Source organism: Saccostrea cucullata, unplaced genomic scaffold, assembly GCF_032062105.1.
Source record: "Saccostrea cucullata isolate Sc308-1 unplaced genomic scaffold, CSIRO_AGI_Scuc_v1 ctg330, whole genome shotgun sequence".
Taxonomy (NCBI): Eukaryota; Metazoa; Mollusca; class Bivalvia; order Ostreida; family Ostreidae; genus Saccostrea; species Saccostrea cuccullata.
In genome coordinates, this window is record NW_026935947.1 from 650,719 (window position 1) to 664,773 (window position 14,055).

At 34.1% G+C, this 14,055-nt stretch overlaps 1 protein-coding gene across 1 annotated transcript; it reads left to right on the forward strand.

Annotated features, from left to right (window-relative positions):
- Positions 1 to 262: 262 nt before the first annotated feature.
- Positions 263 to 6,836, forward strand: LOC134244339 (uncharacterized). The gene is made up of 3 exons (XM_062726614.1): positions 263 to 909; positions 4,469 to 4,668; positions 4,898 to 6,836. The coding sequence occupies exons 1-3, from the start codon at positions 630 to 632 to the stop codon at positions 6,707 to 6,709; spliced, it is 2,292 nt and encodes a 763-aa protein (XP_062582598.1). The 5' UTR covers positions 263 to 629; the 3' UTR covers positions 6,710 to 6,836.
- Positions 6,837 to 14,055: the final 7,219 nt, after the last annotated feature.

A 14,055-nucleotide genomic window follows, 5' to 3' on the forward strand; every position in this document is an offset into this window, starting at 1 on the left:
ATAAAGAAAACTTAGCGTAATTGTTTTAAAGTCATGCGTACTCTCATTAAGTCCTAGATCCGATAATTGATGGCATGCCTTTCCTTGTTTCTTTTTCATCTCAACAATAATACGAAGATTTCTTTTCTTACGGACACCTTATCTAAATACATGCTCCAACGACTTGTAAACATTCTAGTATACTGATAGTGCGAGTATTTGAGGGAGCATGAACGTGTATCGTTATTAGTTTCATGGGGTAATTGCCAGAGTGACCCAAATTAAGAAGAAAATATATTCTAGTTATGACCACGTGATAAAATGGATTCTAACAATGAAGACACAGTATGCAAATGATTCTTTTTTCTTCGAAAAAAAAAACAACATCTGTACAAAACGATACCTGCGAGCTGGAATGTAATTGACTAGGATGTGATTTTATTAATATTGACTAAGTTGACTTCCTGTATGTTGCCGACGAGGACGAGTTGATTTCCAATGCCTCATCATTTATTTATTTCTTATCGATTGCTGCACAAGGTAGACGGCTTACGCAGATGCAACGATATACACAGTAATAATTCACCGTGATTTCAATTCAAAAATCGAGAAATTTAAAAGTAAATTCTGAATTCAAAAAAAAAATCTCGATGAAGCAGCGTAAAAAGCAGGGGGTGGGTCGATCTAAGGATCAAAGAGGAAACCACAATGGAATTATGGGTCTGCCAGATTCACAATTTGGATATCGAAAATCCGGAAGAAATTGTGAAAGTTCCATTAAGAGAGAACAGAGGTTAGAGTCGGATTTATTCCCAAGATATTCCGAATGGATTGTTTTTCTGATAACTTTGATCTTGAGAATTTACTACGTTTGTCAAAAGCACAATTGGTGGATCTTACATCCTGACGAAATATTTCAATCAATGGAAGGTGAGTAAAGTTTTTTAAAAATCAAATTTTATTTCTTTAATTATTCAGTTAAAATTAAAAGTATCATTTAAAAGTAGGTTTATGAAATGATAGGTCTTTGACCTGAATTTTAAATTAAATTTTATTGATTATACGTGCACATTGTATTAAATCAAGAGCATGAAAGTCTCTCCAGAAATTCTTTTAATTTTTAAAAAGTCATTTAATATACATTGCTGATCATATGGTATTGTGTTTTATCATGGCTGAACATTTATTGATTTGTTAGATGTTTCACAATTGAATATATATATTCAGTCGCGACCTTGAAAAATAAATTATTTAAAATAAAGACTCGTGCATCAAGAAAATATATAGTCTGGTTTATCATTTGGTGAATATTGTACAGAAAATAAGCCTCAAGGAAGAATTACAAAATGTGTGAAAAGTTTCCACTATTGAAAAATAACTTCCCTTGATACAAACTTTTTTAGAGGTTTTTCCTGTTCATGGTTGGCAAAGGATTTGGGGTAAAATGGAAGCTTTTTAAATGCGCAATGGTTTCCTCGTAAAAAAGAATGACTTTAGATTAAAAGAAAAATGTAATAAAGCTGAGAATATGTATCAAATAGCTTCATTGTTATTCATGAAAACCGCAATGCGAGTGGTAACTTTAAACTACACGTAATTCATGTAAACAACTGATCTGGAACTTCATTTTAATTTCCTCAAGAACAGTATTGATTTTATTTCATAATAAAAGTTTTAATTGTTCCATATGAGATGATTCTTTGAAACGCAGATCGAAAATTCACGTTCCTTCTCTATTATATACTATCTGAGCTCGTAGTTTCAGAAGAGACTGATGGAAAAATTTTTACGAGGATGAAATTGATTTACTAGATTATCTTTAAAATGAAAACTGTGCATGCAAAAAGAAGTCTAAACTGGTGCTATTGCATTTTATACAAGCAAAATAATTCAGCTTATTGGACCCTCAACCCCCACAAAAAAAAATCATGTCCAAATGGAGGTCACTCAAGACATCATCAAAATGTCCACCCTGTTTTCCCTTTTGGTCAAACGAAAGTCCAGTCCTTGCCATGGCAATACTAAGCAAGGCCCTGTGGAATTCGCTAAATGTCTGATGATGTTCAGATTAAAGTGACTTTTATGGAGTCGTTCCATTTTGTGGTAGCATTTTGTCTTTGGTCCATTAACCACAGATTGACTTCTATAAGCACCGGAGGCAAATCCATATTTAATTTACTTGTCAAAGTTTATCTTTCCAGTAAAAATTAGACTTCATTGTCAGGCGCGGTAGTTCATTATTGTAATGGCAAATAACCGGTAGATGTCGTCCTTGTTCAGTTATGATAATGCACAAAATCTTGTGTAACGTTACCCCCTTTGTTCGTTATGGGAGGAGGTTTGTTGCGATTAAACAAATTTCACTCTTGAGTGGATTTTTCAGGTGAAAAATATTTTTAAAAATCTATCAAGAGAAAGCAAAGACCAACTCTTTATTTTAGTGCAAAATATTTTATAACGACGATTAGAAATTGCGTGAAGAAAACAACGATTTCTACTTCTCCTTAACAAATATATGCTGAGTGATGAATTGCAATTGCAGCGTTAGGTTCTCTATTTTTCCTATAATATTGTCGGTTAATTTCGTCTGTTTAGGTCCTCAAAAGCAAAAGATGATATTACGCAAATACGCTGCTAGATAATACGCAAAATTGAAATCTAAAGCTGCTAGGATTCTATGGTATTAGATCCAACGTCCGGGATCATACTGCCCTTTACAAAAATTTTGATACTTGTCATTGACAAATTGTACAATTTTTGCATAAGAATTATATAAATAAATCTTGCAAGGAGCGATACAGTAATGACAAGAGACATTTCATTTCAAGTTCTGGATCTGGATTTCAGGAAAGTTGTATATTCTTACATTTTTTATACACATGAAAAATACTAGTATGTTTCCATGCAAATGAGTCTCTTTTCAGAGGATACACATAGAAAGATTATTTCGTCTGAAATATAAATCGTTGTCGGGACTAAGCAGTCTGTTAATCTTTTTTGGAAGTTTAGGCGCACTAAGTCCTAGATACTTGATTGAAATCCGTTTATGTAATCTCAATCCTAATGCATGCTTCACTAGTTATGATGAGGTGTAACAATTTAGACCCAGTGTGAAGACGAAATTTTTACGATACTGCGAGGTGTTCTAGTACGGATGTTCTTATATTACATCTTCTGACGATCTTCATTATATTTCCCTTGTAACCAAACGCTGGCACCATTTAAACTGTTTTGCAGCAATTGGCTGACTCAGTTAGATCTGTCAACCTAAAAAAAGAATGAAATAAAACGGTTTTGAAAACTTTTTTAAGATTTAAAGATTTTTTTTTTTTGAAGTATATCCTTTGAAAATGTTGCCACTTGGTAGGTGACATATCTGATTTAAAAAAAAAGTTCAAAGCTTAGTGTAAGAGCTTATGTAAATTTTGCCATTTGCATTTTATCGGAGTGTATTAAGGTTTCGAGGTATAACCTGATTTTATTAAAGGACAGATGATAAATTGGTTTATGTTAACGTGTTGGGAGATTTACTAAGTGTAGTCAGTGATTTAGATAAAAATCTTATCAATTTTAATCTGACAGAGGTATAATACAAAAGGTAAAATCAATTAGGTTACCTGTTGAATTTGACTGATCACGTAAACTGAATGAAAGAGAAAGACTTTATCTATATCTTTGTTACAGATGTTTAATAATTCCACGTTGCTAGTATTACATGCGTTCAATCATTCAAATTGTGCTCTTTACACACTAATAAATGTATATCCATATCTTTCGTGCGCGAATAAGGGCAGAATTTTCAAATCAATTTTCAAAATAAGTATCTTGATTTGTAAGTGCCAATTTTGTGTGGTCGAACGGTAGACTGGGGTTTGAATCCCAACAGGACAGACCATACAAATACTGCACTAAAAATCAACAGGTATTTAGCATTCTTCAGCTTCAGCGGAGAAACCTAAGCAATAAACTTAAAATATACGTACAAGTTGTATCATGTAGTCCCATTTGAATCAATATCTACATACTGTAGACGTACTTTTTTCCACGGGGTCATAATTCCGCGGAATCTCAATTTCTGTTTAATCTGCGTGTAGAAAATTACGCGGATTTTCTAGATTGTCACTATATGCCTTACATTTATATTAAGTACGCATGGACAAATTTCCGCGGAAAATTTGTGACCGCGTACATAGCGCAAATTAATACCACGCGGAAAAAAGTACTTCTACAGTACGTTGTGTGGTATCTGGGGTTGGAACACAAGGTAGGCCACGAAAAATTTTACGAAAAGAAAAGAGGAAAGGGTTCAAAATGGTGCTAGTAAAATTCTTAGGAGTACTTTTTCTTTCCCAATCCCCTCCTAAGTTATCATAGTTCTTGTTGATTGTTGAGACACACCAACTCCGACCCAATACATGTTGAACATTATGCTTCTATCCGCTGTGTTTAATTACCTTCGATTTGATACGCATTTATGCTAACATTGCAGTTGCCTTTTCCGAGGTACATGGTTATGGTTTCCGACCTTATGAATTCCTCCCTCCAGCCACTGGACCAAACGTGACGTCAGCAAGATCACAGGAGAGGATGCTGGGAATGTATGCTCTGAGGTCATTTATTTACCCCAGAATCCTGGCAGGTGTTGGCAGTATTGTCCGTGTGCTTGGCTATCATGGAAGTCTATATGTGGTAGGCGAATTAAAATAAAATGTTAAGTAAAATCAAAGACATTATAATTCGTTTTTCTAAGAATTTGAACTGTTACATGCAACTCTAAGCCCTGTAGTATTGTATCTACATGTGTATATGTTTATCCCTATATAATGTGTAGAATGTTAATTTTTATGAGAATGTTTAAATCATTTATTATAGAAATCCGCAAATTTACATGTAAACCTGTATTCTTCAACATTTACAGATTTGGAAAATCTTCCATGCTGGTGTAACTTCATGCCTTCCCCTTGCTACTTACTTCTTTTGCAAAAATCTCACCGGAAGTCGTGATGTTTCCGTAATCTCGTGCATTCTCGTGGCATCGTCAGCACATCTTTGGGTGTTTGGAACACATACTTTTCTTAACTCTTTTCTATCTCCATTTGTATTTATTGTTCTGGGGTATCTGATATCCTTTTTTAAACATTTATCAGAAAAGGACATTTACAACAAAGATGAAAAGAAGTGTGTGGACGAATTCGAAAACAACAATAACGTCCACGTCATGCACAACTGCAATGGAGTTCATCATTGTCAAAGCAAAGTGGACCAACCCAACTCTCAAGCTTTGAACAAAGCGGTGACAAGGGAATTTAGTTTATGCAAGATTTTTCTGACGGGGTATTTTACCGGACTGTTCATTTACATGCGCCCAGATTTATTAACTCTCTATTTTTCTATCTTGTTTCCCTATATTCCCTCGCTGTTGCTAAACTTAAAACACATTATTTTAAATTTAGAAGTACATCTTTATATAGTGAGTGGTTTTGCTGGAATTCTAACTGGTGTTTTAGAGGACTTCTTGTCCTATGGTATTTTTGTTGTGACACCCGTACAGTGGGTGTCTTTTAACGTTCTTAACGGATATGCAAGACGCATGTTTGGGGCAATGCCTACGCTGTTTTATTTTGAAATCTTTTTTGAGAATTTGACATTGTTATTTTTATCATTGTGTATTATATTTGTTTCAATTTCTACAATCAGTAAACAATCAGATATGCTTGTTTTCTTTAGAAAATGTTTATTTGCTTTAACTTGTCTTATTGTATTATATTCCCTTCAAGGTCACAAAGAGGCAAGGTTTTTACATGATGCTATAGTTTTATTTTACATTTGCTCGGGTACTTCTCTGTTTATTTTTGTGCAAAAAGTTTCAATACACATTAACTTGTTTAATAGTAACATTTACACAGAGCGTATATTTCACAGTTTATTATTGATATGTTTTGTATCTGGTCAATACCAATTAATGCCGTCTTCACAAGATAATTCGATTAAAAAATGGACTTACGAAGGGAAAACAGACAGTCATGACGTCAATGAATGCCTGCATTTCATTGGTCAACGAGATGACGTCAAAGGTCTATTTACTGACAGAGACATACATATGACGGGTGGGTACACGATTGTAAATCGAGATATTCCATGGTTTTCGTTAATCAATACAGAATTCAGAGAGTTTTCCAGAGATATCCGATTAACAATGAAATCTTTTTATGGCATCAGAAAAGTTTCAGTCACATCAAACGTCTCCAATTACATTCATATTCACAACACACCCTTTCTTTTAAAGTGCCTCTTAAGACAAAAAGAGTACAATTACCTTGTAATGAAAATAACGCGAGAGTTTATAAATCAAGGTTATAAAGAAGTTTTTAGATATGGAACTATGCGTGTTTTAAAGCGCACATTTGATCAAAAGCAAGAGGGATATTTGACAACGTTGAGTAAAAGCATATCGGACAATAAAAACTCAACAATTTTAAAGTATGAAGGTCAATGGTTAATGGCGTATGGAAGTTATGATCTTGCCAGGGAAAAATTTAATAGAGCAGCTGAAATAAAGTCAGATTCTCAGGTGTACCAATTTCTTATTGAACTTCACAGAAGGATGGGTGAACCCGAAAATGCAAGAAAGATATTCAGAATCTGCAGACAGGCATATAGTGAAACCGTATGCCTGAATTCTCCCAAGAAAATTGCATTATTTGAGCATGAAAAAATATCCCTGAAATGATTCTGATGCTTTACTCGGGTATATTAATTTGTAAGTCGTCGATAAGAATCGAAAAGGAAGGACTGTTTTGTTTTTGTTTAAATTAAATATTTGTGTTTAGTGACGTAAAGTATAATGCAACAGACACAAAATGATGCTTTACTCGGGTATATTAATTTGTAAGTCGTCGATAAGAATCGAAAAGGAAGGACTGTTTTGTTTTTGTTTAAATTAAATATTTGTGTTTAGTGACGTAAAGTATAATGCAACAGACACAAAATGTCACATATTTATTATAGAATGTTACTGTTGATTTGATAAGCATTAATGTTCAGCATTTCGTTACTTCATTTTCTTTGTTGTTGTTGCTTTGTTTTTTGTTGAAAAATAAATCGTTACTTTCAAACTTGGATGGTGTTACATTTTTTTAAAAACAAAAATTCATTTTTAGCCATTCAAAGATTTCAGTATTCAGATTTATTTTGCAAGATAATAAAATCATAAAAGGTCTCATTTGTTTTCATCTTAAAGTTTATGATTTCTAATTTCAGCCCAAAAAAGTATGTAATGTAATGCTTTTTGAATTTTAAAATTTGTTCAAGAACCTTTCAATTGGACATTCTTACAAAAAAAAAAAACAGGTTAAAGCTTAATACTTGTAGAAATGTGAGAAACTGCTTTGAAAGGTTCAGAGAAGGTTATGTCAATAAATCATGACCCGAATCTACTCTATGATCATCAACTGTTATTTTTATTTATTTCAAATAAAAACCAAGTTTTCTTTCATCCAAAAGGATTTTGCCTGGTTGTTTACTGTGGATTTAGATAGGCGAGATAATTTCAAAAGGTTGAGGGCGTTTTCAATTTTTAACACTGAGCGCACACTCAATACTCGTAAAAATTAATTAAATTTTGTCTGTAGTGTACAAATTCTTTAAAAGATTTTACCACAGTCGTGCTACGGGGGGAGAGCGAGCTTGAAATTCACGGCTTAGTGTTTTCAGATTGTATTTTACATATAATTATATGTAAAGATTGCATAAAAAATAATATGCATGTAATAAAAGAAATATATACTAGTGTTCCCTTTTTCCTCTGCACGTTCTGTAAGATCTGAAGAAATGTAATCCATGCGTATACCCTTGCTTGCTTCCTGAAAAGCATGCATCCGAGACCTACCACACAGATGTTGGAAGACAGGACCCCTTCCGCCACCCCATCTCTGGAAGACGGGACCCCTTCCTCCTAAAAACCGCCCCCCCCCCCACCACCATGTGTTCTTATGACTATTTGAATGCTTTTTATGTTCTTTGTATTATATTAGAAAAACTAAACTATTCCTTCTTTGATATATTTGTCGGGCATTTTCGGGAGAGGGATTAAATTCCAATGGATCTCGAAAATTATTTTTACATTGCACTACCAATGACTTCAGGCAAAATAATTGATTAGATCCATGACTTTTGAGTAACACTTTCTTAAGATAATACGAATATTCTGTTTATTCTTTGTATTCAATATTACAAGATAATATGAAAGCTTCAGATATTTGATTAATATGGGTCATTTAAAAAATTGATTTCTCAAATATAATAAATATGTTTTGGCCTCTTTTATCCGCGCTTCAGTGTAAAATGAACAAATGTCTTCCTGTGGCTCTATGTACTGTCCCTACTCCTCGCGTTAAAATGGATTGTTCCACCTGACGTCACAATAGATATTACGTCTTTCATTGTGACGTCGCATCTACTGTGACGATATAAATGGTAACGCAAAACATATCAACTGCAACAAAAACCATGGGGAGATCTAAAGTTCTTGGTCAAGTTATGGCGGGATTAACGACGGGACTGCCAGTATGCATGAGTGCACCTATACAAGTATCTGTAAGCGTCCAGCAGGATGGGGAATCAGATGACCAAGAAACTGGAGAGCAACAATTTCCTTTGATCAAAAGCCTTCTGATATTGTACGGCGTAGGCATCATTTTAACTTTCCTGGCATGCTTTGTATATCATAAATTCGCAGAGATGTGTACGTGTCCATATACAGAGGACATTGAAAAGCAACCACAAAGCGAGGTGAACTCGGCTCCACGTCACATTCCTTACTACATTTACCATAGATTGGAGGTAGAGGACGAAGATTTTTCAGATTACGACCCTCAAGCTTGTATTTCGGAAACCTCCTCCATCTTCGAAAATCCGAATATCGTAACTGTGCTCGAATGCCCCGGCCTGTACGGACTTCATGGTTTTAAGGATAATGAAAAAATTGTTATTTTGAATCCTATGTTCAGCGAGGAGTGAGTTTTAGAGATTGTCGTCCCCATTTTACCGAGGAGGTTTATTAGGGAGTGTACAATGATGTTTTATTGATGAGAAGAATACCGCGGTGTTTGAAGAAAATCTTTTCTCTATCAAGCAAACGACGAAGGGTGAGGAGATGTACAAGTTAGTACCATTTTCGCTAGGAACAACGGATGGTGGACTTGAAGTATACGATCAAGTTTTACGATTGCGAATTCGTAAATGAAAAAAAAGTTCATCTACAAGATTAATATTGTGAACGTACCCGTGAATATAATTACTGATTAGCCTGGAACTTCAGTCTTCATGGCACAAATAATCTGAAAACTTCTTTATTAATTGAGTATTTTTTGTTTCAGTGCTGTTAAATTGTAAATAAAGATAATATAATTTTGATTTCTGTTTTATCTTTCCTTATCCACTATAAAGACAAATTTTTGTCTGTAACTCAAATGAATTAACAAGCATTCTGAGAGTATTGTAAAAGCAATACTTCCCCTATCGGGTTCCCCTTTTCTTTAAATAGCACGTTTAGAACTTTAATTTAATGCATAACGAACCCGATCTGAATTATGAAATAATGAAAAATGTCATAATTCCGTCAAAAATTAAGCGGAGGAAAATTCAAACTTGAAATGTTAAATATCAAAGTACATTCACGTACCAAAAATCAGCTCAATATCTGCAAGCGCTTAGAAAAAAAAGTGCGGAAAACCAAGGAGTACATATCTACAGACAGACAGACGTAAGGCAGACAGACGGACTTACAGACAGATAGATGGACAAACATCCCATCATTATATACCCCCTGCTTTTTAAGCAGGGTTATAATATATGTCACGTTTACAATGAAAAAAACAACGGAGAATGAATATATAATCGTATTTATAGTGGGTACTAGAATTCGGAACTAGTAAAATGACAATACGAAAATGTTCCGATATCTTCCAGTGTTTTAATAATTCATTTTAAACAAGCATATAGTATAGGTTAGAGTTCATATCAAACTAACTTTCGATACCTGGAATGTTGTTGCCGTCTCTACAGAGGTTTTTCTGCAGACATACGCGTAGTGGTGATTCAGATTTGTTGCATTGTAAAACTATGTCGACTGTTTCAAGTACGCTAAAGAACACAAAAAAATTATCTGGCGACCGCCATATGAATAATTGGCAGCCGCCAGAAAAATATTTTTGTACCTGGCACCTATCGGTTTCCGACATTTATAAAACCAGAAACACAAATTTTATTTTTTTATGTCTCTCGTTCATTTAATGAAAGATTTTGCAAATAATGTTGATATAAAATGAGGATGGAAATACCCTAAGAAACGCATTACTTCCATTTTTTGCGTAATGTCCACACTTATATCCTGGGGTACGGAAGCCGGTAGGTGCCTGGTAGAAAAATATTTCATCTGGCGGCCACCAGATAAAAAGATCTCGTAGCCGCCATATAACTTCCTGGCCAGATAAGTTAGGTGTCGGCCGCCAGATATATTTCTGGGACCGCCAGTTATTAGTCCCCTACCGGTGAAACCGGAGGGACTATATATTTCCTCTGAGTCTGTCAGTCCGTCCAGCTGTCTGTCCGTCTAGCTGTACGTTCGTCCGTCTGATACGCTTTGGTTTACCCATTTCTTATCCGCAACTCCTCACATTGAATAAAGGAGGCTTTTACAGAATCTTTGTTTAATAATACCTTAGTGCACCTTCTATTTTACTATTTAATCTAATACGTAATTTGGACTCCCTTACCAAAACATGGACACTTGTCATACTTTCTAATATTGAAGGGTAAACCCATCTCTAATCCACACTTCTCCTATACCTCTGAAAAAATGTAATGATACTTTCACAGAACCTTTATTACATAATGCCATTGTGCACTTCTTTTTGCAACCCGGAGGACCGGGCTGCACTGTACAGTCATATAAGTTTAAGTGTTTGTGTATGGGGATTGAGGTGGGAGAAGTTATTCATAATTAAAGGTATTCTAAACGTTAAAAAGATTGTTAATCAGAATGTTCTTTCCCTTTATAAATTACGAGATACATAATATATTTACTAACATAAAGTAAATTTGTAAAAATAAATATGTTTTTGATATTTAAAATAGAAAGTTGCTTATCATTTACTATCGAAACAAGACGTGTTTGTAAAAACACTATGCGCCCGGCGGCAACAAAGTTCGAAAAAGCTATTTTTAGCATATAGGTCACAGTCAAGGTCACAAGGTCATTGACTTTGGTGTCATTTGAAAGAACTTTATTAGTGGAGAATGCATACCAAATATGAAGTTCCTATCTCCTATGGTTCAAAAGTTACGGCAAAAAGTCGAAAAAGATATTTTTAGCATATAGGTCACAGTCAAGATCACAAGGTCATTGACCTTGACGTTATTTGAGAGAACTTTGTTAGTGCAGTATGCATACCAAATACCATAAATCTGGAAAATTTTGCTGTAGATAAATTTTTAGCAAATTTGCGAGTTCATTGCATTCGCAATAAAAATAAATCAACAATAAGAAAATGTAAACAAAGCAGTGGTCATTCGCAAAATTTTGAAACGTAAAAATTAATCAACAGCATTTTGACGCGAATTCGCAAAATAAAATCGACATAAAAATCTCCAGATTTACGGTATGAAGTCTCTATCTCTTATGGTTTGTAAGTTATGGTGAACGTTAAAGTTGACAACAGACAAACAGATAAACATACAAACAGATAAGCACACAAACAGACAGGTCCGGGCGCATAAAAACGACAGGTCCCCTTTTTTTAGAACATCAAATTTTACTAATCGCATAAAAACGTACTATACGCAGTTCGTGTTTCATATTCTTAAAGTAAATTAATTTTTAAAAATAGGTGATACATGTGTCTAGTTTCAATTTATATTTTATGCAGCCAACATTTACCTGAGGAATTGATAAAGTTTAAAAGGGTATCGTTTTTGTTCGATTCTCATCCGACTATAAGTTTTCAAAATATTCTCGACTGTTGTCTCCATCATTTAGATGCATGCCTTTTTCACATATCGAAGCGGTTTGATGATCAAGACTCATTTCCAGCGTTTAATTTATTTATTTCCCGGGCGACAATTGATGGATACATCAATGTTTTCTTGTTTAATTTTTCGATCTGACTCTTATTTCGGGTCTCCTATAGCAAAACATGGACTTTGACATAATGATCATACGGAAGGATATCAATTATTGAGCTCAGTGCTTACAGCGCCTCTTATTTCTCTTTATCCTTTTGAAATACCTATAACTTACTGGAGGCATTTATTTAAAATCTTCCCCGGCCTGCCAATGAATAATGTGTGGGGCGGATATTTTTAAATTCAGCTTCGAAATGAATGGGAACTGCTAATGTATTCGGGCTTATTCGTAACTGGTAAAATGAGTACCTATGTTAACTTGCTAAATAATTTTTTTTTTGAAAAGGCTGGACTTAGATGAAACAATATCTAATTCCACAAATCATTGAACTACTTTGACAAAAAAAAACAAAAAAACAACTTCGATTTCAAATAATGGTTTAAATATTTTAGCACCGCCGAAGCGATTTCTTATTCGGAACTGGTCAAACAACTGTACCCATTGGAATTCCAACAGATTGTTGGCAGACCTGATCTCCAAAAGCTACAAAGATGTTGTTTTTTCAAATGACCAATGACAAGGTACATGTAAGTAAATCTATGAGTTTAACCTTTATTGAAAAAGCAGTTGTTAATGATGTCAAAAAGCCTTGATTTTAATTCATTGCGGGGAATGCTTCTGTATATTATGGTTCGCAGTCGACTGTAAAGTTTCACGTTACGTCACGATCTAGTTTGACAGATGCGCCCGGCGTAAACAATACACGCCTCCTACATAAGATCTGTTTGATTGGTCAACTCATTTTTTAGGCGGAGTCAAGTATTACATCGAAAGTTCGGATCGGAATTTTTTTTTAATTTTAAATATTTGAACATTTTTTAATGCTTATCAAGAAATAAATCATCATATTACAGAAAAAAAGAACATCGCAATCTTTATGCGCTATCGGTATTTGGATATTAAAATAAACTATATGAGCAAATATTATATAAAAATAGAAACTCTTATGGTATATAATTTGATTTCTTTATAATTATCGGAAACTGAAATTCATTATGAATCGAACGTTTTTTTTTTTTGGTAGGAATTTTCTTATAAAAGTAAAAAGCGAAGAGCTCAATTTTTCTAGTAATGAACATAAATTGTATACATAATTTATTTAAAAATATTAATACAGAGAGTGTCTTCTTTGGACAATGAAAGTTTTTAATTAAAAACACAAGCTCGGTGTCATTATAAGCGCTGTTCCGGAAAAAAATTACTGTATGGTCTCTCTGAAATTCAAAATGAAAATAATAACTACACTGCTGAGAGAAGATAATCCAATTTAATACTACGCTTTGTTGAAATTTATTCCCAATTATCTTTATACCCTGTAGAATCGGGTCCTAAAATCAGACTGTTCAAAGATAAAAGAAGTCAGTCTCAGCTTAGTCAATGTACTTGGATCTGGGACTGTATGACTTGTACCCACATCTCTATGATCATGATGATACGCAATGTATATACTATGTAGGGCATCGTCGAGAAGCGGAGATACAAATCTAATCTTTAATTAGATTGAGCTGCATCCTGTTTGTAATTCTTTATCACATAGATATCATGAAAAGAATGAAAAAAAAACATATACATACATCTCACTTTAATAATTGATAATGTACTCTGTATTTTTGAAAAACGACAAGGTATCAGCTGACGTTATCTCTTTAAAAGCCTCATAAACAGCAACTTTTAAATCGACATTCAATAATGTGATGTATCTATCTGCTTTCAGAATTTTCTTTATTTTACGAAACACTGCTTCCACTGGGTTCAAATCAGGGGAATATGTAGGCAAAAAGGAATATTCGACTCCCACTGTTGGCAAATAATTGCGAAGCTCCCTTTCTGCCCTGTTGTGGTGTATTGCTGCGTTGTCGGCTATCAAAATATCCCCCGGGTGAAAGACAGGT

Bases quoted from the DNA above. Each gene is read 5' to 3' on its own strand.
- LOC134244339 (XM_062726614.1), top strand. From the start codon at position 630: ATGAAGCAGCGTAAAAAGCAGGGGGTGGGTCGATCTAAGGATCAAAGA. The intron at 910-4,468 runs GTGAGTAAAGTT...CTAACATTGCAG, and splicing joins AATATTTCAATCAATGGAAG to TTGCCTTTTCCGAGGTACAT. The intron at 4,669-4,897 runs GTAGGCGAATTA...CAACATTTACAG, and splicing joins ATCATGGAAGTCTATATGTG to ATTTGGAAAATCTTCCATGC.